The sequence below is a fragment of the Arvicola amphibius genome, chromosome 6 (genome assembly GCF_903992535.2).
Source record: "Arvicola amphibius chromosome 6, mArvAmp1.2, whole genome shotgun sequence".
Classification (NCBI taxonomy): domain Eukaryota; kingdom Metazoa; phylum Chordata; class Mammalia; order Rodentia; family Cricetidae; genus Arvicola; species Arvicola amphibius.
The window spans coordinates 145,433,936-145,459,555 of NC_052052.2; the positions used below are offsets into that span (position 1 = coordinate 145,433,936).

The 25,620-nt window shown below is 49.3% G+C and overlaps 1 protein-coding gene across 1 annotated transcript in view; it reads left to right on the forward strand.

Moving 5' to 3' along the window:
- Wnk2 (WNK lysine deficient protein kinase 2) overlaps positions 1 to 16,383 on the forward strand; it is a 112,198-nt gene extending 95,815 nt beyond the window's left edge. The window contains 6 exon segments of the mRNA XM_038333561.1: positions 995 to 1,165; positions 1,924 to 2,022; positions 7,990 to 8,034; positions 9,510 to 9,748; positions 13,531 to 13,642; positions 16,251 to 16,383. Of these exon segments, the coding sequence (XP_038189489.1) occupies positions 995 to 1,165; positions 1,924 to 2,022; positions 7,990 to 8,034; positions 9,510 to 9,748; positions 13,531 to 13,642; positions 16,251 to 16,276 (692 nt within the window). The 3' untranslated portion in view covers positions 16,277 to 16,383.
- The last annotated feature ends 9,237 nt before the right edge of the window (positions 16,384 to 25,620 follow it).

The following is a 25,620-nucleotide window of genomic DNA, read 5'->3' on the forward strand; positions in this document are numbered from 1 at the left end:
GCTTCTAGGGGAGGGTGTACCTGGGCTGAGGAGGGAGGGTACTGGGGGACCCCAAGTTAGCCTGAGAGGCTAGCTATGGGTTGGTGCAATATCTCCAAACCTGCAAGAGTGTGTGGGGTTTTCTTTTTCCTGGGCCTCTTTTACTGGAGCTGAGGGTCTCTGCGAGCCTACGGAAGCCCCAGGCCTCCACACTAGTGCCAGATGGAAAGGCCCGTATGAGAATAGGGGGCTATTCAGAGCCAGGTCCATTTGGAAGGAAGAAGCCAGTCCTGGGCCATGTTGTATCTAGGAAGCCCCAGGGCACCCCATCCCTGCACTTCCATGCAGGATACAACCTGGAATGGATGGAAGTGACTGCTTCCTCTGACCCCGTCACTCAGGCACACATTAGCTCCTGCTTAGTGGATATCAGGTGGCTGCCTTCGTAGGCAGGGAGATGATGGGTTGTTCTCCAGGCTTTGCCATAGTAGTACCCAGTCCCTGGTGCTGCAGAGGCTGGGCACCAGTCCTTGCCCTTTGCATGTTGGGATTCCTTTGAGGCTTCCAGAGCTGTGCTGCAGGGTATGCTCTGAGCGGGGAGGATCCATAAGCCCCAGTACCATCTATGACAGATGGGAAGGCGTTAGTGAATTACCTGCAAGCACTCCCTGATTTGAGCCACCTGTACAAGTGATACAAACCCAGTGCCGGTCCCAAAGCTAAGAGGGGGCTCTGCAGTGACTCACACAATGGCTGCTTTGAGCCCACATCTGTTACCTGCCACTTACTCGCACAGCATAGGTCTGGCATGGCACTGGGATTTAGTGAAGGGGATACTTTCTTTGATTAGCCCCAGCACTTTAGACCAGGATCTTGTCTGTGTACTGGTTTTCTTAAGAAGACTCAACTTCCTCAAGGTCACCCAGCCAGAGAGTAGGAAGCCACCCCAGCCATACCCTTCCCTGCCCATTGGCGCCTCATGGTGCCTGTCACCTCTTCTCCCCCCCTCGCCCAGGTCATTTGTCTGACTCCAGCAGAGGCCCTCCCACTAAGGACCCTGCCCACGCCAGCACGCCCCCGGGCACCAAGGCAGTTCAGACCCAGCAGCCCTGCTCCGTCCGGGCCTCCCTGTCCACAGACTTCTGCTCCGGTTTAGCCAGTGATGGAGGCGGAGCGCGTGGCCAAGGTGATTTCCAGCTTGCCTGTCTCCAAGCATGTGCCAGCCACGTAGGGCCTCAGTGGTGTCCCAGAAGCACGCCTGTGTGTGTAGAGGGGGCCAGAGCTTTATAAAGAACAAACGAAAAAAAGGAAAAAAAAAGTAAAGGTGTAGTCTTTGGGCACAAAGAATGGAATTGTCCTGCCATGTAAGCGGCTCAGAGGCAGGTGATGGGTTTGCTAAAGTGGACCTCAGGAAGTGGCCGGGACCAGGAGGGATCAGCCCGATGACTGGGGAGGGAACAGGGCCTGGCATCTTGCTGTGTTGTGCGATGCCCATTCCTAGGCCCTGGCTACCCTGCCCTGCCTGCTTCCCACAGCAGAGCCAGACGGTGGTAAACACCGGGTCCTTCCAAAGTCCACAGGACGGCTAGGGGACGAGGGCTCAGCTCTCAGGCTGGGATGTCTGCTCATCACTGCCGTGGACGGCGGCAGCTGCTCGATAAGGCGTTTTCCTGTCCTCACCATCTCTGTCCAGAGAAATCATGGTGACTGATAAAGGTGCCCCACCTGCCCCACCCCTCCTCCTCCTCCGGGCCGCTTCTCTTCCGCTCCTACTGTTGCCTCCTCCCATTCTGTGGTCAGTGGCTTTGGTGCTTGGGCTGGGCTAGATGGAGCCATGGATGTTAAGTTACAAGGCTGGTGTGGCTGTTGGTGTGGAGGAGGAATCGCAGCAACCTGTACTTGATAAGTGTCTCTCTGTTTTCTTCCCTTTATATTCATTTGCAGGCTGGACGGTTTACCACCCAACGTCTGAGAGAGGGGCCTATAAGTCTAGTAGCAAGCCTCGTGCTCGATTCCTCAGTGGACCCGTATCTGTGTCCATCTGTCTGTATTCGTTCTTTTGTATTTTCCCACCTCCTGGCCCTTGGTTTCTCCCCTCCCCACCCCGTCTTCATTACCTCTCATACATTTCATAGGATGCCACTCCAGCCCTTGAAGTCACCTCCTCCATGTAAACAAGGTGGATCCCACAAGCCTTTCCTACCACACACAGTGTCCATAGTCACCCAGCTACAGTCAGCTGTGTGCATGCTCTTGGCTGCGCCCAGGCACCAAAATCATGCGCAACAGCATACCTACCTCTCCCGTGGCCCCTCCACCCCACATACACCAGGGCATTCTGCACCCTTCCATCACCTCATTTCTTTTCTTTTCTTTGGATGTTGGACGTAGTTTTCCGTTGTAATTGTGGCCAGTATACATGTCTGCTGTCTCCCAGTTCCAATGACAACAAAAAGACAACCCCAACCTTCTCCAGATACCCAGTGTGTTACACACGTACCTGGACTCCCACAACGTGCATGTAGCAGACCGATGACAGCCCTGATGTCCCTGGAGGGTGTGACTTCTGTGTAGGGCCAAAGGCCAGCACCCAGCCCCATCTCCACCCTCTTTCCCACTCCCTGCATGTGGAGATGCTAAGAATGTGCTTCAGGGGTCTCGGGGGGTATAAATCAGTGGCACAGCCCTTGCCTAGCATGCAAAAGACAGGCCCCGGGTCCCATCCCCTGAACTGCGAAACAAAGGACTTGCTCCAGCTAGGGCTTCCTGGCCCTCTACCCTACCATGCAGGGTAGTCCCCTCTACCATCTCTCCCTACCCTCTGCTCACGCCAACTCAGAAAGATTAATAGATACCTGCCCCATTCCACATAGTTTATACATTGGAGCCTGCATTCTGCCTGGGTCCCTGTTCTTTCCCAGCCAGCTGGGGCGCTCTGCTCTGAAAGTCTTCAGCTGACCCATGTGACCTTCCACCAGACTCATACCTAGTGCCAGCCTCCCTCACATATACTGGGACATGTTTCTAGTACCCAGGATGCTCACCTGCTGGGACCAACTCACCCTGGTGCGATTTGTTTTTAACCCTCACAATGATTGGCAAATCAACCCAAAGTTATAGAGCTTTTAGGGTTTTTATCTTTTTTTTAACTGAAAAAAAAAAACAAGAGTTTTTTGACAATTGGATTGGAGATGCTGGTTTGGGGCACATGACTTTTTGCTTGTACAATAAAGATACATTGTGCTTGTGGGGACCCAGAGACCATGTCTGTGGTAGGTGACCATTGCCATTCCCTATTCCCTGCATCAAAGGCCCATGGTGGGCCATCCTTCTCCAGGTGGACGGGTCAAGGGCACATGGCTATGTGGAAGTGCCAGGGGCTTCCCAGCAACTTCTTTTCTGTTCAGTAGTCTGCCCGCTGTGGCACAGTGACATCTGGCTTGCAGTGCGTCTCTCTAGCTTCTGGTCAGTTACTGAGTTGAGGATGAGAAGGGCTGGGAGGGCTCCCTTTGTGTGTCCCTCATATTTCTGCTGCAGGCGGTCTGTGTACCCACCCGCCTGCAGCCTCATTCTGGCCCCTGCTTGCCTGGTGCCTCTTCTGACTGTGCCTGGTGGGCACACAACTCATAAGAGGATGGTCACTAGGTGTGACAGCACCTGGAACTCTGGGTACGTTCTGTGCCCAGGGCAGAACACGTGACAGTTTGTCACAGCGAGCACAGTCATCCTTCTGAGAGCAGCTTCTCTGGTTCAGGTCATGTTTTTTGTTTCTTTGGTTTTTTGTTTTTTTGTTTTTTTTTTTTTTTTTTTTTTTTTTTTTTTTTTTTTTTTTTTTGCTTTTTGAGACAGGGTTTCTCTGTAGCTTTGGAGTCAGGTCATGTTTTTGAATGGTGTTCATTGGTTTCACTGTGAGTTACTGGCCTGAGACTAAAAAACAGTGGGGAGAGGGGACCAGAAGGAGGGGACATCTGAGCAGGATTGGCTGGGTGGTTTCAGTTGTTACACTGCCTGCACATGGATTGCTGGTCCACAGCCTGGCCTATGAAGGCAGGCTGGGCTGGCTCAGCATCCCCTGACCCTTACATGTTCTCAAGTGGCTGCCAGGCAGAGCTTAGGTGAGTCCCTACTCTGGCACCTCTCACTGTGGTACAGTGTGTGGAGAATCTTGGGCCAGTGCACTCTGGAAGTGAAGCCCTAAAGGCTCTTTTATCCTGCAGGTGCTGGCCTCTGAGTTTTAGGGATCTAGCCTCTCGTTGAGACATCCGTTTGTATGTCTGTGTGCTGGTTTCTGGGTAAACTGCAGAGTGTCTTCAAGAGGAGATACGAGGCCTGTGAGAATCGAGCATGGAGTATGAGTACTGAGTGGGGGGCAGGGGCCAGTGCTTCATGAGTGTGAGAGGATAAACAATGGAAGGGAGGAGCCTGAGAGGAGAGAAGGGCTCTCAGGGCAGATGCTGGAGTCTGCCTGCCTCAGAAGCTGTATGATCCAGGTGGCCTTGATCAAGCCTGCACGGTATCAGTTCGTGTCTTTGGTGTGGGACACCCCTACTTCCTAGAGAGAGAAGGCTCTAAGAAAACAAAATATTCTTTAAACTTTTAGTACAGAAATATCTGAGCTTCCATGAAGCCCAGAGAAGGAAAAAAAGAGCCCCAGGAGGGTAAGTTGAGCTCAGGTCACTGGATGGGCTGGAGGACCTGTCTCAGGTGGAATCGGGCAGAGCATCAGAGAGCTCCAGAGGCAGAACTGGACGTGAGACAAGGGGCAGGTGGAGATGGACCGTGGGTGGAAAGGCCTTGTCATAGAGCTCTATTGAGACACCATTGACCACAGCAAGTCTTATAAAAGAGAACATTAATTGGGGGCTTGGTTATAGTTTCAGAGGTTTAGTCCATTATCATCATGGCGGGGAGCATGGTAGCATGCAAGCAGATATGGTACTGGAGAAGGAGCTGAGAGTTTAACATCCAGATCCACAGGCAGCAGGAAGAGACTGAGATATGAGGCCTGGCTTGGGCTTTTGAAATGTCAAAACCCATTCCCAGTGACACACCTATCTCCTAATCCTTCTCAAGTAATGCCATTCCCCGATGACTAAGCATTCAAATATATGATCCTGTGGGGACCATTCTTATTCAAACCCATCATAGGCCTCCAGGGAGTGTGGATCCTATATCAGTTCCCTCCTCCCAGTCTGGACAGGGTCCTGGCACAGACCCAATGACTCACTTGCATGTCCCTTCCTATGGTAGACAGTGGCATTCAATCAGCCATATTTATTCTAAAAAACAATGGCCATGGAACTGAGGAGGAAAGATTCAAGTCAGAACCCAAGGCTGAACTTGGGTGTCTGCTGGTGAGAAACTGTGGGTACAGCCGATTGAGACACTTGTTTTGTGTCCTATCCTACCCATGCTCAGGCAGGCATGGGCACCTCTTGTTTCTTGCTGTGCCATAGGAAACATGAGGTCTCACAGTGTGTTGTTACTTCATCCTGTTCTCATTTGCCTCCGATCTGGTGTGGGAACCCTCGGAAGCCTTCCCAGCCTCTTCCTCTCTGCATTGTTCCTATCTCTTGCTGGTGGTGAGAGAGTCCAGTGAGGTCCCCCAGCAGGGCACATGGGAGACCCCTTACACACTCTGTAGCCTAGGCTTGCCATAGAGGGATGTGAAAGCAGGCGTGTTGGCTCCAGGCTCTGTAAGACCCAGGATTAAACAGCTCAAGGCCTAGTAAAAATGGTTTCATGATGGACTAAACCATGATACCTCATTTCTGAACTGATGCATCCTGGGTAGTTTTTTAGTTATTGTCACCACTTGAGAATAAGGATTGTTCAATATAGAAACAGCTCTGGGGGTATATTAACCCTTGACATCAGAATGGGGTGGAGGTTGGGGGCGGTTAGTGGTCTGTAGTTAGAGCTGGCCTGTGGAAGGTTGGGATGGGGATGAAGCTGAGACACTTGGGCTGGCTATAGGGGACCTGGTACCAGGAGGGCTGACTCCCCGAGGAGGCTTGTTCTATGAACCTCATCAATGTTTGAATACTGGGATGCAGAGAAGAGATGTGAGGCTGGAGCCCCTCTTTTAAGTATTTGTCCTTCTCTTTCCTCCTGACCTTTATATCTGCCATGCTTGAGAAGTCCTTGTTGTCAGCTGAGGTCCTCAGGGTGGTAACTGTGAGACTCTGGAGAGGATGTGCTGTTGACCCATGAGTGGTTCATGGTTTGAACCAAAGCATTATGCAGAGACCTCACCTCATTGCAGGGACAAATAGGATATCCAGGGAGATCAGGCTGGGACTGGTTGAAACCATCCTGCCTCTGGCTGGTTTGATCTACTCACCTAGTGCTATCCTGAGTAGCAGGAGGCTGCAAAGTACCTATCCTGGCATAGTAGTGACGGGGGCCAAGCTTGTTCATCAGATGCCCCAGGTAGAGACCCTGTCCGTTGGTATATTGGGAGCCATCTAGGGATATGCAGGACTTTCAACATGGAGTCCTAGATGTTCCCCTAAGACTGCACTAAGCCCTGCCAGAGAGCAGTGTGGCCTAAGTGTTGACATAAAATGACAAACACCGACTGATTTGTCCAAAGACTAGCATTGCCTACTCTGGTCAATCCAGGGGCAATATGGAAGATGGGAGCTGATGGCCATGGTCACCTGAGTCTGGAATCCAAGAAGGCCAACCACAGCAGTCCCTCTGGCATTCTACCCGGTGTGACAATAGCCACACAGGGTCCCGCATCCACAGCCCCCTTTCCTCCAAAAGTAGACTTAGATTCCTTCCCCCACAACACACAGTATCTTCCAAATCCTTCCTGTTTATCCTCCTCTTTCAATTTGAAAATTGAATTACTCAACAAATACCCCATTGCCCCACTGTAACCTTAGAAACCGTACAGAATAAACTAAAGTGAGTAAATCCATTGCAGCTGTGCTTCAGGTCTGATACACGGGCTAATTCCGACTGGGGTGTGGCCAGCGGTTATGCACTATCCTATCCCTCAGGGCAAGAGTACCAGGCCTGTGAGCCAGTGCCTTGTGTGAGAGCACCCCCTTCCTGGAGCATGTGTTTAGGAGAAGGGAGATGGGGCTGGAATACAGACCTACTATGCTAGTGTGGCTTTGCCAAGTGACCTTGGGGAAGTCTGAGCTCTTCCTTGCCACTTGTGGCTCCCGGAGTGGCTGTAGGTTAAGATAGAATCACAGCACATGCTGTAGCCCAGGCTAGCCCTGGGTCACTGGGTCACTCTACCCCTCTACACTGCCAGATGTCACATTCTGTAAGTTGCCCACGGGACCCCAGACAAACTCAGGACAGTGGGGCTAGAGCTGTTGTAGTGATGGTCCAGTAAGCCTGCTTCCCATGCCCGTGGGGAAAGTGAGTTGGCAGAGAAGAGGCACGATGTCTCCCCAAATCCTTATCAACCCCAAGATAGACTCACTAATAACCCTTCTAAGATGCTCATCTGACCTAGTCCAAGGCAGCCATCTGGGATCCAGAATTGGCCTCAGACCTGCAAAACAATGTATCTTTTTGCACTTGGAAAACCTCTGGTGGCCTTGGTGGCCAGCCCAGGCTGAGCCTGGCTCCATTCGGGGACCCCATGGCTGACTTTCAGTGGGTTTCCCTGCCTCAACCAGTGGGACTCACAAAGGCCTGGTGTTTGAAACCCATGCGGTGTGCTTTGCAATTTTTTTTTTTTTTGGTTTATTTTTCTGGTTTTTCTTTTTTCTTTCTCTTTTTCTGGAATATGCTTTTAGAGACAAAACACTTCTCCCTGAAGCTTGGGGGCTTTCCCTAGCACCTCCGCCTCCTCAGCGAAGGCCATAAGAGCCTGCACACGACCTCCGGGGATGTCACCCCTTCTCCCAGGCCAGGCTGGCCTCCCTCTCCGACTGCTGCCTGTGTCTGTCCCTCCCTGCACACTGATGACTTTTGCTTACATGTGGTGTGTGCTGTTCTGCCTAACCCTGTGGTCTTGTGTCCTTTGTTCTTCCCTTACAGGGTCAGCCCTGAAGCGTCTCTGCCTAGGCAAAGAACACAGCAGTAGTAATTATCTGGTTTTTGTGGTTTTTTTCCCCCCTCTGTCCCCTCTCATCGCATGGGCTTTGTTGTGGCTAGTGCGTATCAGGGCCTCCCACGGACGTGTGGCCTGTTCTGCCCCTGACCCACAGGGTTCTGCTTCGCTTCTGCCTGTCTGGATAGCTGCTTCCTCCCAGCTCCTCTTTGTGTCTCCATGGTTCCTAGCGTTTGTGCCATCTTGCCAGTCACTTCTTAATAGGCCGGTCCTTCCGTAGTGTCCACATATTAGTGTTTATTAATTGGGTCCTTCCAAAACCTTAGGCAGCAGTGCTTCTTTGAAGTGTTAATGATGAGTGCTTCCCAAGGAGAGATACCCAGACTGGAAGGTTGTTGGTCGCCCTGGGCCACTCACACACATCCCTTTGCACTTCCTTGTCTTTTTGTTTTTTAATCCCCTTCATCTTTTTTTTTTTTTTTCCTGGCTGAAAACCTCATGTAGCAGTAGCTGTGTGTTGAGTCTCATCACTAACGTGTGACCCTTTGTTTATGCTTCCCCATTGCTGGCCACTAAAGTTCACTACATTTTGGAACAGCTTGTTTGAAGAGATGGTCATTAGCTGTCTGGGTTTTGTTTTTTTGTTTTTTTTTTGTTTTTTTTTTTTTTGGTGATGTGTATAAACATTTTAAATTGGCTTATTCAAAATTGCTAGGTGGAATTACGTGCATGGGTAGGGGAGGAAGGGAGGAGGCAATTCAATAAGTCCTGTGTGGGCCATAAAAACAATCTCTCACAGAAGCAGGCAAGCTCTCTAGTCTGCAGAGTGACTCCTGGCTCCCAGCCTCCCAGTATCACCAAGCTATGGCTTGGAGGGTGTGGAGCCCACCCGAGGGACTCTAGGTGTGGTATCTTTTATTACCACCTTTCCAAGTGCTCGGATAAGCAAAGGCACCATTTTCTTGTCTTGAGTTCCAAGCTAATAAGCAGCTAAAATACACAGGAGCACAGTGAACAGTCTGCCCAGGGGGTGCTGGAAGGCTGGTGGTGGCACTCACATGCTGAACATTCTACAAAGTAGGCCAGAGAGTACCCTGAGATTCTGCCTCTGCCCCTGGGATGCCAGTGCCCATGTGTGTCTGGCTGTGCCATGAGTTCCCCATGCTCTCACATGTGTGGGTCTCGTGGAATATGCTGTTGTAGGGCCAATGGGAGACTGTTAATGGAGAATGCCACCTGCTCAGGGTCGTCTTCCTGTCCTGGCTTAAGAAACAAGTGAGGCTGCCTGGCACAGCCCAGTCACCCATAGCCTACACAGAGCCTCATGGTGCCTAACACCGGGCAGCAAGGCCCACTGATGCAGACCGCCTCTTGAAGCAAGGTGTTGCTTGGCCAGAGTGAGGCCATTGATTGTCCCAGCCATCGTGTGAGAATGACTGCGGCCAGCCTGTCCATGGTGCTGAGTGAGTGTGTGGCGTCACCAATCCTGGCCTGTATGACTCCCCAGGGTCTTCCACCAGCAGCCTGGCCCCAGGCCCTGAGCCAGGTCCCCAGCCCACCCTGCACGTCCAGGCACAGGTGAACAACAGCAACAACAAGAAAGGCACCTTCACCGATGATCTGCACAAGCTGGTGGACGAGTGGACGACAAAGACGGTGGGGGCGGCGCAGCTGAAGCCCACACTCAACCAGCTGAAGCAGACGCAGAAGCTGCATGACATGGAGGCCTCAGGCGAGACACGGGCTGTGAGTGAGCAAGGGCACAGGCTCTACTGGGAGGGATATGGTAGGCATAGTAGCTGTGAGCTGTTGCTGGAATCCCGTGTGCCAGATGACCATCATGCTAAGGACTTGACTTTCATGATCAGGGTCCGTCTCCTCCAAAAGAATTAGGCCTTGCTGGGTGGTGGTGGTGGCACATACTTTTAATCCCAGCAATTCACGAGGCAGAGGCAGGTGGATTTTTGAGTTTGAGGTCAGCCTGGTCTACAGAGTGAGTTCCAAGAAACCCTCTCTCAAAAAGAAAGAAAGAAAGAAAGAAAGAAAGAAAGAAAGAAAGAAAGAAAGAAAGAAAGAAAGAAAGAAAGAAAGAAAGAAAGAAATAGGCCTTTGCCCCTGTGGTGAGTAGGAGGTAAAAGTGACTTCCTGTGGTCCTTGTGGCCAGCAGGGAACAGGCTGAGCCTGTGACCCTAGAACTCAGGTACAGCAGAATCCTTAGGCAGTCCCAAGTAGGCCACACACCTTCTTTGTGGACAGACACACCTCCATCTGCATTACGTCCACTTGTCTCCAGGCTATAGGAAGGGCAGGCGTACCCCTCACTCCTGAGTGGCAGCTGTATCCAACTGGAGCCAACATGAGGCAGGACAAGTAGCCACCCTTGCAGGTCTTGGCACACATTACGATTTTGAGAGAGCTAGCTGTAGGAGTGTCCCCATGTCTCCAACTTTCTGGAGGAATTTGTGGAAGATTGGTTGTTATTTCTACCCTAAACGACTCCCAAAGCTCATGGGTGAATCCATCTAGGCTGAAGTATCTTGTGGGTGCTGTTTTCAGTGTGGAAAACATCCCTCTGTGAACTTATGCTTTGAATCCTCCCAAACACACAAGGAATTGGAAGCCTGCTGTGAATATTGCTTGCTACCTCCTACAGTAGGTGATGCTGGCAGAACTCATCACACATCTATCCATCTCTTGGGGAAGGCTTTCCTTAAGAATCTGGTTTCTTTTCCAGTCCTAACGCCGTTTGAGTGTTCTGTCTTGACAGTCTTGTTCAATTCTGCTTCCCTAGTAGTTACTACTTCTTCCCTAAATATGTCTAAACTTTCAAATCAGTTGCCATTTAATCGCTCTAAAGCCTTTTGTTGCTGTTTGCCCGATCCCCAAGCTGTGTGTCGTACCTGGTATTGGTAATTTATGCCCCACTTCCTTCTGTGTGTTTCTGTCTCTGTTCCTCTGTGTGTCTGTCCTTCCTTCCCTTCGTGCCGTTTGTCCTTATATCTTAAGGTTTTGTTAATTTCATGAGCCACTTCAAAGAACTTTATTACCTTTGATGATATTCTCTGCTGTATATTTCCTTCATTTCTAACTCTTACTATTTCTTTCTCTCTCTGGCTTAATGTTCTCTAGAAAGATTCTTAGGTTTGACTGTGAATTGGTGGCAGAGTGTTTGCCTAGTGTTAGTGAGGACCTTGGGTTGGGCCCCCAGCACTAGAGTAAAACAGAAAAACTTCTTAAATTGGCCAGGCCACTAATTCTATCCTTTCTGACTCTTGCAGAGGACTCAAGTTCAGTTCCCAGCACCTATGTCTTGAGGCTCACAACTGCTTGTAACTCCAGCTCCAGAGCATTGGGGGCCCTCTTCTGCCCTCATAGACACCTGCACAGAGACACATACACACACACACACACACACACACACACACACACACACACATAAATAAAAAGTAATTTTAAAAAAAGTTTAAAGTTCTCAGCCAAATGTCTCAGTGATGCATCTCATTTACAGTCTCTTCTGGTTTCCTGGTTTCCTTCTTCCCACAGCTTTGCTCCTTGGTTCCTTGTCTCACCTTGTGAGGTTGTTATATTGTGTGAAGGATATTGTGTTGGAAAAAAAAATTGTAAAAATAATTTGAGATCTAGACTTTAATTGTCTTGATTTGTCTTTGAGCACACATTCTCATTTTTAACAGGCATCTTCTGTAGAGTGCCTGGCCAGGTGTGTGTGTGCGTGCACATGCATGTATGTAGTGTATTGTATGTGTGCACGTGCTTATATGTAGGCATGTTTATGAAACCAAAGGCCAACATCTAGTGTTTTCTCTTTCCTTTGCTACCTTCTCCTTTTTGAGACAGGGTCTCCTCTCTCTGAGCCTGGTGCTTACCAATTAGCTAAACTGACTGCCTGGCCAGTGAGCTCCAGGCATTCACCCTTCTCTGCCCCTCCCCAGTGCTAGGGTCACAGATATGTACTACCACACCAGACTGCAAGCACTAGGAGTCTGCGCGCGAGTCCCCACACTTCTACACAGGAACTCTTACAGATCTCCAACTTCCTCTTCTACTTTTTGGTAGTAAGCATGAAGCAGAAGACTTTTAGTTTTTTTTTTTTTTTCTTCTAGGAGTTTTGCTGTGTTAGCTGTTGTCTGGGCCATAGCTTATCCACTTGTTGCAGTACTTTCCTTCCAGTCCCAACATCATGGGAACAACACTCTCATTGCCCTGCTGCAGCTTTGCAATAAGCTTGTTATTTGGTGGGCTAGGACATCCACTGTTGAACTGCGAGAGTCTCTTGGGTTTCCTGGGTCCTAAATGTTTGCAGTCCTTAAGACAACCCACTGGTGCTTCTCTTAACAATGAATTAAGTCTTTCAATGAACTGAATAGGTTCGCCATATTACCGGTCTTGAGTGTTTCTTTACATCTTTGTAGGGTGTTAATATCTCTCATCAAACCCCTCCCGAGGTGGTTGATGATTGGGAGTGCAAACTGCAGTCCTGAAAATTTCATGTCCCCATTGAGTGTTTCTAGTATGCATAAATGTGACCAATTCTGGTGCCTAGAAGCCTGTGGTCCTGTGAAACTTGCTAGTTCAGCCTTTCCTGTGGGTTTCTCTACACATAGTCTTGTCTTCTGCTATTATACGGTTTTTCTTCTCTTGTCTCACTTTGGCTGGGTCCCCTCACAGTGTTGACCGGAAGTATGAAGGCACTTTGGGGAAGCACCTAACGTTACCCCCTCTGTAGGTATGGCTGCTGGCTCCATGGAGGCCTTCACTGCTGAGCGTGCCTCTGTAAAGGGTATGGGGCTTGATGAGTCTCCATCCTGCCTTGTGTGGAGAACACTGGCTAGGGTGTGTGTTGTCATGTGTATGTGTATGTGTGGTTCAGAGGATAGAAGCCAGGGCCTCATATGTGCCAGGCAAGTGCTCACCAGGGAACTCCAGCATAGGCCTTCCAGTAGGGCTTCTCCTGGAGTAGGTGTCTTCTCCTGTCTCTGTGAGGCAGCAAAACCCACTGGACTGGAATGCTAAACTTTTTGTAGTTACTGTCTTCGGTTTCCCAATTATTTCTGTGTAGATGTAGATGCTGCAGACTGCCAGTTCTTGATCTCTCTCACTGTAGTCACGTCCAGTCCGGACATCAGAGGTGCTGGTTCTGGAAGCCATCAACCGCTCCTTTCCCTGCCTCTAAGGCCACTGCGCCTGACTGGGAGTACAGAGGGCTGCCCCAGAGTTCCTGCTCCTGCACGCCTCCTGGGCTACTGTAGGTGCATAGTGGTTACTAGGCCATGGTGTCACCTGGGTGGAAGTGTGCGAGTCACTCATGTACCCTTCCACACCCAGCAGGTTCTGCTCCAAACCCCGTCTGGCTTATGGACAGCTGGAGCATATGGCCCACAGGTGCCTAGCCCCCAGTGTAGTGATCAGGGGCGGGAGGGCAGCTGCTTCCCACATCAGCCCTTGGACTACACAGGAGACCAACTGACTGCAGCCCCCTGTGCCTTCCTCTTTGTTTCTGTGTCTCATAGACAACTGTGCCTCGAGCAGGAGGGGGGACACCGTGTTTGGCCCCAGCACCCGGCCCTCTGTCCACCACAACCATTCCTGGAGCCACCCCAGCCCTGCCTGTGCCCATACCAGGTACTGTCCTCTCCAGCCTCTCAGGCCCTCCCTGTGCACTGCCTCTGAGTCAGTATGGAGGCCTGCTCCCTGTTCCTGTGTCCTGGGGGCCCTGGGTGGCCTCAGGGAACTCACAGGGCGCTTGGGGAAGTCAGAGCCCTCCTAAGGTCCCTGTGCTGCCAGTGTTTCTGCGGCCACCTGTTATCAGCACGCCAGGCCCCCGGCTCCACATCACGTAGCTCTCTGCCATGCCCTGGCCAGATGGAGCACTCGGAAGCATGTGGTTTGGCCTCCTCATGGCTCCTTCACATGGGCACAGGGCAGAGAGCTCCAGCCCAGGGGGCATGAGAGGGCAGCAAGACACTTCCCCCGCTGCCTCAGACCCCCCTCACCCTTAGGTCCCTGCAGTCAACACAGGCAGTCTTCACACCCCATTGCCTGTCCTTGATTGAGGATTAGAACCTCGTCATCCCCCCTGCAGCAGCCCAGTGCCTTGAATTCCAGCTTTTCTGTTTCCTGATGGAAAGACATGTTTAAAAAGGCCACTGATCCAAAAGCAAAGGTGGATCTCATTACAGTTGACATGCGCGTTGCTGTCTCCACTGTGTTATGTTGCAGAGATGGGAATGGGGTACAGATATGAAGTGGATAGTTAGTTCTAGTGTAAATGCCTAAAAACAGAAACTAAAGTGAACATTGACAATGTGACCTGTAAATGCTGGATGAACCTTGCTCAGTCCGTGATAGAGTGAGGTCACCCTGGGTGTCTTCAGTAACAGAACCACAGGGCCCACCTGAAGTTGACACTCCCTGTGAGGAGGGTCAGCAGCTTTGCTGAGCCATGAGGATCCTGCCAAGAAACAAACGGGTGAATGCCTTGATAGCCAGCAGGCTGTTAGGAGCCCCGTACAGGCAAACACCATCATTCAGCTCAGGGGTCCCCACTCACTTTCTTCCTTATCCATGGTTTTCATAGAAGTCTGTGCTCTGCCCACGCTTCCCTGCAAATTCCTCTCCAGGCCGTCCTCAGGCCTGCCTGCTGAGGGGTGGAGCATTTCTGGAGGCTTCCATGATACTTGTCCTGAGGGGAGATGAAAGCCCCTGACTCCCTCTGAACAAATGTTTTACGCCTCCGATTGGAGGGTGGGCTGCCTGGGGTGACCCTGCTGTGAACTGTACAGTTGAGCTGTACTCCTGAGAACCAGCTCAGTTATTTTGGTTTAAATACACTATTCCATCAATTCAGTTAGAATTGAATTTTCAGGGGGCTGAGCAGAGTCATCTGCCGGGCCACAATACTGCAATAAGAGATTTCTGTTCTCTGTGTCTGGTCTGAAAACCACACAGGCCCACTTCCTAGTGAAGGGGAGCCTGCCTTCTCTCACTCCTCCCGCGCCCAAGTCCTTTCCTACTGTGAGAACGCTAGTGGCATGGGATCTCCACGAGACTGTATGTGCGAAGGAGAAAAATAAACGTTTGCTTGAAAATACTGTGAAATGACAGCTTTTTTCTTGCCCTCTGTTCATACCAAAGCCAAACTATGGCCTTGTAAAAGATAGGTATGGGTCGTCTAGGTGGGCCTGCCCTGACCTCTGCCTGGAGCCAGCAGCCATGCGTCCTGTACCCCGGAGGGTGGAACTCATAGGGCTGGGAGACAAGAGCCAAACCTCTGGTGAGGTTGCCTGTCTCCCAGCAGCGCGCCTGCTGGGTGTGGCCCAGGCCCACTGTCACCAGGCCATTACCTCAAGCCTGGCATTGCAGCCTGCTCTGCAGACTATTGGCTGGGCTGCAAGCCAGACTGCATCTGCATTGCTTTCAGAAGTGCAGGGAGAAAGAGTGCGTCTCACAGAGAGCAGACTGCATTTCCAGTCCCATCAGAGCTGTCACGAGGTCCTAGAAAACCCCCATGGTATGAGTCCTAGGAGCTCCTGGTTACCGCCTTCCTCATGGTTGGGGCTTCTCTTCCAGGCTCTTGGGTTTGCTGAGTAAAGCTGGGCAGGCGCCGACCACAGTCATATGAGAGGCACTGGCCTTCCAGGGAGCCCAGGGCATTATGGAAGGTGATGGTTTAGGGAGAAGACTGCGCTAAGTGGTCCAGCAAGCACTTCACGGACAGCCTTGTGTATGTGCGCTGCAGACCTGGCCCTGACAACATGGGGTACATTCTGCTAGAGGTGGCTGTCCTAAGACACAGCACTAGGCTTCCTTCCTCTGCTCAGACCCCTGCAGCTGTATCATTGTACCTCATCTTGGCATGGGCCCTATTCAGAAGCAGAAATTGAAGGCTACTGTTTTCTCCCAGGCCAAGGCCAGCTCAGTCTAGGATGGTTCAGCAGGACAGGGGTGAAGCCTCGTCTTTCCAGACTTAGGCAGTCATTGCTGAGTGACTAGCTGTTCCTTAGAAGAAGACAACCAGGTGACAGTCAGCCCTGCTCTGTGCAGAGAATAGAATGCTGTACAACGCACAGTCTCGTCCTGGCATGGCTCTGGCCCCATGGTTCTACCTTATTTTAGTAGCTCCTGGGAAAGGTGCCTAGGCAGGGCTGTGTGCAGGGGCATCAGGGCCCAGCCTTGGGTGAGGCCAGTGCCTCCGAGGCCTGTAGTGAGCTGTGGCCATTTTGTTTTCTAGATCCTGAGAGTGAAAAACCCGACTGAGCCGGCCTCTACGCCAGGCCCACAGTGCATCATCCAGGCGAAGAACTGACAGACTCCAGGGCAGCCACTCCTAGCCCACTCACGCTGTTTTGTAACCACTTTCTAACCATTTTTTTATTCACAATTGGAAACACAAATGTAATGCAAGAATAAAACATATTTTGGGGGAGACAGGACTTTGGTATTTCAAACTTCCTCCTTTCCACTGGTCATCGGGGCAGGCAGGAGATAGATGGGGTGGGGAGGGCAGTGGGGGAGGGTTCAGCCCATTCTCTGCCAGGCCCTGGAGGCTCTCATCACCCAGTGCCCCTTCTCAGACACAGATTCAAGGGCCCTTTTGCTTACTCAGCTCCTTGTCACATGATCTTTTCTCTGGCCCAAAGACACCAAAGTCATCCATTCCCATTAAAGGAAGAGCATCGTCGAGGTCTTTTCGTGAGCCTGCTTTCCAGAACTCGTGGGTACCACCAGGAAAGGACTGAGCAAACTCGGAACCTGAAGCCTCCTGGGGGTGGAGGACAGGACTGCTAGCTTCAGGAAGAGTTATATTCCCCATGGCAGGGTATGTCCAAAGCTCACATGGAAAGCAGAAAAACAGGCTGGGGAGGTGGCTCAGTCAGTAATACTTGACCTGAGTTCAATCTTCAGAACCTATATTCAAAAGGTCAGGTGTGGTGGCCTACCTTGTAATCCCAGTGCTATGGAGGTAGAAACAGAAGGACCCCCTGGAAATCGTTGGATAGACAGTCTAGCTTACTTGGAGAGTTCGAAGCCAATGAGAGACTGCCTAGGACAGATAAGTAGGCCTAGGGAAATAGCTCAGTGGACAACATGCTTGCTTATACAAGCTTATGTACCTGAGTACAGATCCCTAGGGCTTGCTGTGATCTGGCTGACCCAAAATGCTAAACTAGGTTCAGAGACCTGTCCGAACAAATAAAGTGGAGAGCCATAGAGAGACAGATAACCCGGAGTTGACCTCTAACCCTACAAGTGCATCATCTCACTAGTGCACGCGTGCGCGCGCACACACACACACACACACACACTATATACACAAGAAGAGAGGTGGAGAGGACTTGAGGAATCACCTGGTGGTGTCCTCTGGCCACACACATGAATTCATGTGCACTTTTAAAGAAATGCTGATGACCTCTGAGTTGCCTTGACATGTGGAGATAATTTTCAGTAGCCCAGCAACTCACAGAAATGGGCCTCGGACAGAGCTCCTAGGGTTTTGAACATCAAAACACGACAAAACTGGACCCGGGTGTTGCTAGTCTGCAGCTGCAGTTCAGGGCGTGCTCCAGCCAAGCATGGGAGCATATGTTCACAAATACTCAGACGTGTCACCACTGGGGACCGCAGACAGTGCTAGGACATTAAGGAGGTTTCTGACATCTCTAGATATCACTTATATCCATTATGACTAAGTGCTCAGCCCCTGAGATTTAAAGTATGCCTTGTTGGAGATCTAGCTGATTCTCTAAGACCCAGGAAACCTCGGCATACAGAGCTTCACATTCCGCCAACATCCCCAGTAGTCAAGGTCACGAGACTACATCTGTGTCGTGTACACCAGCAACTTGGTGCCCTAGACTGGGAGCCCAGCCTTGACTTGCAGGAAACCAAAGCAAATGGTGACTTGGTCATTCAGAGTTGCCATATAAAATACCATAGACTGGTTAGCTCGCTTGTGTATCACTCACCATTCCAGAGGCTAGACGTCCGAGACCAAGTGCCTACGTAGTAGCTAAATTGTAGAGCTGCTCTCTTGGTTTGTACATATTGCCCATCTCACTCTGTGCCCCCATGACCCCTCTCTCTGCACAGAAAGATTCATTTGTGCTCTTTATAGGATATTAGTCTTAGCAGATGAGGGCCCCACTTTTTTTTTTAAGATTTCAAGGTTTTCATTTTATTAAAAATGTGGCAACATAATAGCAGCCTCATTTGATGGCTCTTTACTAGTTTCATGTAAAAGTAGTTCAAGGACCTCACTCTTAGGATTGCATTTGATCTTCATAAAGTCCCTATACAGTTACAGGGGGATTGGGTCCTCAATGTAGGAATTTAGAAGAATATAGCTTTCAGTATATAGAATATGGCTTACTGGTCCTTTGTAAGGTGGAGACTATCTGTACTTACTTGTCTCTACTTGTACCTTAAAGCTAACAAGTGAATACCAACCAATTCTACAAAGAGAACAGAGGGAGGAAGGAAGAAATCCAATGGTAGTAAACTCGGAGCAAGGAGCAACTTCTCTGAGCCCCCACATAGGCACATGAGGTAGAGCCCATGCAGCCTCTTCCTGCAGAATCATAGACTACACAGGACCATGGACAGTGGTTACCCACTCAGCCAGCGGCACATGGGTCAGTTGGCCAGACAGGCACCAAGGGCTACAGAAGTTGTTTTAGAATTTAAGGTCACAGGGCCACAGGAAAAGAGGACCAAAGAGTAAACAAGATCAAAATCAAATAGCAAGGTGATGGGTTAGTAATGATCAATTTTGGAATTACATACATATATATATATATATATATATGTATATATACCAGTTGTAAGAAATTGTCATTAGATTTAATAAACAGCAGGATTCAGTCTGGTGGTGGAGGTGGCGCACACCTTTAATACCAGCACTCGGGAGGCAGAGGCAGGTGGTTCTTTGTGAGTTTGAGGCCAGCCTGGTCTACAGAGCAAGTTTTAGGATAGCCAGGGCTACACAGAGAAACCCTGTCTGGAAAACTAAAAAATTTACAACATGACTCAGACATGTTGCCTATAGTTTTTAAAAATGCCTCAAATATAATAAAGACAAAGGATAAGGTAAAAGTGAACACGGGTTCACCATCCCAACGAGAGGAAGTGGAAGTGGCTCTGGTAGAGATGGACACACGAAAGTAAAAGGCGATCATGGCCATACCATCCTAACACTAACCAAACGGAGGAGGCATGAGTGGGTCTCATCAATGCAGTTTTGACAGTAACTCTTATTGCCAGTTAAAAGAACCATTCCACAATGACAAAAGGGTCAACTCGCTAAGTTCCACATGCCCGTGTGCCTCACGACAGTGCTTCGAACTATGTGAGCAAAACTGACAAACTGCAAAGAGAAATCCGTGATAATCATTTTGGTTTCCAGTTTAATAATGAACGGGACAAGAAGAAGACACACCAGACCAAGAGTCTGGCCCAGTGTCTAATGCCTCACCCCTTCCTTCTTTCCTTCTGCCACCTATCTGGGAAGGCTGAGAGGATAGCATGACTGTTTCTTCCATTGGTAGCAGTAAAGGATCCCATCAAATATGGCCCCCTCCTATGTGTCCTCAGCTTTCCCTGACCCGACCATTGCGAAAGCCCATAGCCAGTATTTTATCCTTGTCCTGTCAACTTGGGATCTACTAAGAAGGCATCCTGTTCTAGAAAGCCTCATTCTGTGGGTTAACAAGCCTCTTGGTGTCTTCTTGGGTGTGTGTATATGTGGTCACCACACTATCCAGACAGCATTTGGGTGGAGAGCCATCCTGTGCCTGGGAGTGACCATGGCTGTCTCTGAGAATATAGAAGACTTGAACACAACTTCTGACCTTACACATAAAAGCTTTATTGATATTTCTGGAATGTTTTTATCGCAGACACACTCCCACTTCCCCTCCTTCCTTCCTTTCCTTCCCCCTTTCCCTCTACTCTTCCCTACTTTTCCTTTGGTTGTTGACTGAACCCAGAGCCTCACCCAGTGGCCAATGCTCAGTCACAGGTGTGTACACTCCCAGCTGAGCACAGTGTCTCTTACGTTCACATGACCTATGTATGAAGATAGATCATATTCAGGGGCATACAAGTGAATGGCACATTAAATATTTCTGATAACACATTTTAAAGAAGTCACGTCACATGAACAAATGTTCTCTGACTAATAGAGAGTGAAGTTTAAAACAATAATGATTCACTATAAAATACCCAAATATTTGGAAATGAAATAACGCACTTCCAAATTGCCTATAAACTGAAGAAAACAGGAGCAAAAATAGAAACAAAAATAAATTCATTAAAATGAAATCAAACTCTGCTACTTGTAAAGGCCTAGAATCCCAGCAGACTCTAGGGCTAAGGCAGAAGGATCTCAAGGTCAAGGCAGTTGACGTGAAAGACTGTACCCCGAGTACTCGGTCAATGAGGACAGGAGGGAGGGACCTGCGTTCAGGGTTATAAATGCTCCCTGTGCTCGGTCCTTGCCAGTCGTTTGTCTGCACCAGTGCCCACCTTGCAAGATCATAAAATAAGCTGCCTTGCTTTTGCTGCTCTGAGCCTCTAGTGCTCACCATTACAAAGCAGGGATCCTCATTCTCCACAAAACGAATGTTCTCATGAACTGTGATGACCAAGAACTGGAAACAATTTAACTATGCCAAAGGTTGGCGGACAAAGCCATGAGCACATGGCGGGCCAGCCTTACATGCCTATGCTGTGCAGCAATGGGAGAAATGAGCTTCTGACCTGTGCCACAGACAACACTGTCAATCTCGAGAGAATCATATCCAAGTGAAGGAGGCCCCACTCAAAAGGGTCCCGTGCCTCAAACCCCTGTATGTCGAGTAAGAGAAAATACAAACTGATTGTGCTGATGAGAGCTGATCCGAAATTGTCTGGGAGGGCTTGGGGCAGGAGTGACAGGGCATGAGGATGCATTTGGAAGAGAAGGGGAAAAGTTGAACTTGGACGTGGTGAGCTTTCTCCCGTGCGTACACATGTCAACTTTACCAAATGGTACATGTGGGTGTTATAGCTTGTATGTGTTACACCTCAATAAAACGGTCACCCTTCGGCATCCCACACACACCTTCAGGGTTGAGTCCAGAGCTTTGTTTCTCTCTGTTTCTTGGTTGGTCTGTTTGCACGTCTGGCTCTAATCTCTTCCTATAAAGATGCCAGCCAGATGAGATAGGGCTTTCTGTAGTGGCCTCATTTTGGCTTAGTTCTTCAAAGCCTGTCTCCAAATATGTCACATTTTTGTCTATGGCCACATCTCCCTGAATTCACTTGGCTTGTCCAAATACTTCACATTCTGAGGGACGGGGGGTCTGGGACTCCAGTGTATGAATTGAAAAACATGAATCAGGTCATTACAGATGATAGAGAAAGCAAGTAATAATCGCCAAAGCCCTGGGGAAATCAACTTAGATGGGGAGAGGGCTTATTTTGGCTCTTGGTTCTAGATGTTGCATTTATGACAGGGGTTCCAGGCTTTGGGACCTGAAGCAAGGTAGATGAGGAACATATTGAGAAACAAAATGTCTTATCTCTGAGCAGCTGAGAGGAAGCGTCCAAAGTCTCCTACAATGGTATACCCCATTGACCTATAAATTCCCATTGGAGTGGGGAGTTGACTCAGTGGGAAACCTGCTTACCATTCAAGCATGAGGACCTGAATTTGATCCCCAACACCCATGTTAAAAAAAAAAAAAAAAAAAAGCTTGGTGTGGCATGCACCTGTGGTTCCAGCACTGGGAAGGCAGACAAGAGGAGCCTGTGGATCACTGGCCAGCCAGTCGAGCAGAATTGATGAGTTCCAGGATCAGTGAGAGACCCTCTCTCAAAAAGGAAGGTGCAAAGCAACTGAAAAAGGCACCCCGAATTGACCTCTGATACACACATACATGCACACACACACTCTTCTGCTAGGCTCTGTCTCCTAAGGGCTCCATCATCTCCCAGCAGTGCCTTAGGTGTAGCAGTTAATTTGTCGTGGTGCTCGAACCCTAGACTGAAGCTACTTAAGAGAGGACATGGTTGTTTTTAATAAGTTTCACGGCAGATAGAGCACAGTGGCTAAGGCAGCTTAGTCTGTGCCCATGGGCACTTCGTCAGGATGCTCGCTCATGCCATGGTAGACAAGACACAGAGAGCTTGGGCTGGAGTCAGAAGTAGATATCACCTTCAAGGCCACCTTTAGTGACATTCTTCCCCAAGTGACACCATAGTCCCAATTACTGAAAACCTTAAAGGGCCTGCTTTAAAGGCTTTCATTTGGGGTTCAAAAAGAGAAGTCAGAGTAAGCATAGGAACTAAAGTCTGATGGCTGTAGGAAAAGAATCTCCTCTCACACATTCTTTCTATTCGTGTGCTCTTTATTTCTTTCTCCTAATTATTTTTAATTTCTTTGCTCAAATTCTGTCTCAATTCTAAATCCAATTACCTGTTATAATACTCTGTTCCAATTCATTCTTGTTCTGATTACTCTGCATCCCTTCTTCTCCTTCTTCTCCTCCATCTTATTTCTTCTCAATCTATTTCTTCTGCCATAACAAATTTTCAAATATATATCCATTAGCAATTTGTAATATAAAAAGCTACAAGGAGGGGCTGGAGAGATGGCTCCAGAGGTTAAGAGCACCTGCTGCTCTTCCAGAGGTCCTGAGTTCAATTCCCAGCAACCACATGGTGGCTCATAACCATCTAGAATGAGATCTGGTGCCCTCTTCTGTCATGCGAGCAGAACACTGTATACATAATAAATACCTTTTTTAAAAAAAGCTGCAAGGAAAATTCTCAGGGACACAGACATTCTTGGAATTATGTAGCAAAACTTATCAGCTAGTTTGTAGCTAATCACAGCAGCAGCTGTGAGGAGATCCTGATCATCTTTTAAAGGGACCGCTACAGGTTACAAATGGAGGAAACTAACCCATTGAGAGAGCTAAGGAAAAGGCAAAGAGGGAGTGCATTATTTTACATTTCTTAAGTGGATTACTAACATCTGGACATGGTTAGTCAGGTAGGTGCTATTGGTCTCTTGAAGGACTAAGACAGAACAAGGACAGACATCTGCAACACCACCCTAATTTATCATAAGTCCTCTGAAGGCTTACGTCTTACAAGGCCAGATGCCTGCAGTTTCATAAGTCAAAGTTCCTTTTGTGATTTGACCAGAAGGATGCATGTCTGGCCAACTGGCTCTGTCAGTAAGGCTAATGATAGAGAACAGGCTTCTAAGTTTCTCACTGTAATGTGGAGAACTTAGTGTAGAGAGAAGCCATCTTTTTGACCATCCACAAGTATGGGTGCCCATAAGATTGAGATGTAATCATGAGATTACATGTACACATTACATGAAAATGCATAGTAATGGTGAGCTATCATAGCTGTTATTACACAAGCGAAATTACAGATGAAAGCAGCAGTTTTCAGAGTCTGCCCTGCTGGCTTTGCCAGGCAGGGTCCCCCCCATCTGAGAATAATTTCTCAGGTGGGTTGACAACTGAGCTACCAATTGCTATAAGCTATAATTGTATCATGGTCCACCATAGCTTGTCACCCAACGGTTCCACAATGTCCTAAGCAGCCTGCACCACCAGCTGATAATCAAATGTTCACCTGCTCAGGCTGTGGGGGACATTCCACATTCCAGCCAGAACAACAGGAACACGTCTTAAACATAAATACCTTCAGGAATATTCTAGAGTCAAACTATAACAGGCCATTAGCTGGCCATAGTCAGAACTTGTCCTTGAGTTCTCGGGATTCATCATTCCGTGATATTCTTTCTCTAGATTGTATCTATTTGAACAGTTCCCTAAATAGGCATGACATTGTTTACAGATCAACGCTGGTACACCAGGCCTCTGTGTGTGGCCCCGGCAGAGGGGCACTGCATTCCCCATGGAAGCCAGCCCAGCCTGCAACTCTGGCTGAACCATCAAAGACTTCATGAGGTTTCGTCCCGTGCTTTCTTTGGCCAGAGAGACACCTCTCATTCCTATACAGAAATTCCTTTGCTTTCTGTGTGATGCACGTTCCAAACTGTCATAACCAGAGTGTGGACATGCCTAAGGGCACCCACAGTTATCCTCAGGAATCCCGTGGAGGAGATGTTGCTCTTGACAAAACATCCCTCAGGGACTGATGTCATTTCTTTCCAGAGGTGTTTGGAAAGGACTAAAAATAATTGCAGAGTATATTTTGAAAACTTCTCGAAAGTGCGGGAATGGGCCTGTAATTATCTTGTCCTTACAAGCTGTTGCTCTTTTTTGTGCAATTATGTGGTCAGCAGTTAGCAGGAGAAAATGATGTGTTTGTGCTCGGTGCCTTGGAGCCATTATCAAAAGCAGCCCCTTCCCCCACCAGGAAGAGTCGATGCTAATCAAGTAAAACAGTAATTGGATTCTGTTTCTTGTCAGAGGTGGGAGTTGGGCTGTTAATCGCCCTGATTTCCAACACTGAAGGTTCCTGGGAACCCTATGGGCTGGATTCTCTGCCAGAACTGTCTGCTAGAAAGGGCAGAGGAAAGCACTTTCTGTGACCTGGGCTGACAGGCAGGTTTCCTCTACCTTCAAGTCATCCCACTTGAAGGCATCAAAAATCTGCCAGCTCGCAAATGCTCCAGCCTGAGCCTGGCTGGGATCAGCTGACAGAACTCCAGCAGGGATAGGTCAGCTGTGTCCATCTCCTCCCCACTCCCACCCCCATCCCCCACCCCATCCCCCACCCCCATCCCTCACCCATATCCCCCACCCCCACCCCCATCCCTCACCCCTATCCCCCACCCCCACTCCTATCCCCCACCCCATCCCCCACCCCATCCCCCACCCCATCCCACTACCCCACCAACCCTCACCCCCACCCAATTCCACCCCCTTCCTACCCCTCACCCTTACTACCCCACCCTTCACCCTACCCCCATCACCCTCACACCCATGCCCCCCACCACTCACCGCAGGACTGAAGGAGATGGTCAAAGAGAGTGATGCCCAGGCTGGTTAGATCACAGAACAACTCATTTCTTGCAGTGCCTCTGCATATCCAAGTAATTGCTTTTGACATAATAAAAGATGATTGAAGGGGTTAAATTTTTGTTTAAAAAGGAAAAGCTGGCCTTGCTATAATCTGTTGTATTATGCTGCCTTGAGAACGCTTTCTTTTAAATGTCTGTAGAGCTTTTCATTATGGATTCTCAGAGTAATTCAGAAACATGAGTTAAGCGGCTGCCAACTGCTGTGTGGTCCAGGAGGATAAACACAATCTATAGAGAGGGACTTAGGAAGCAGAGCGGCTGGTCTCTGGCTTCTGGCAACGGGTCCAGCATGTGGGCCAGCACACTGTGGCTGGGCAGTCACTCTGCGGTGACGCCGCAGGTGTCAGCTTCTCAGCTCCCACACAGACTCCTAATAAAATGTTGCCTTCAAAGGGAAAGTCACTGAGTGGATAACCCCCATAGGAGAGGCGCCAGAGTGGCCCTGTGATGCTGGGAGTGAGTTCACGGCGACTCTGGGACAGCCAGAGCCCAGACATCCTGTCCCTGCATTGGAAGTGAGAGTTCATGAGTTCAGCAGAGCAGAGTGGCT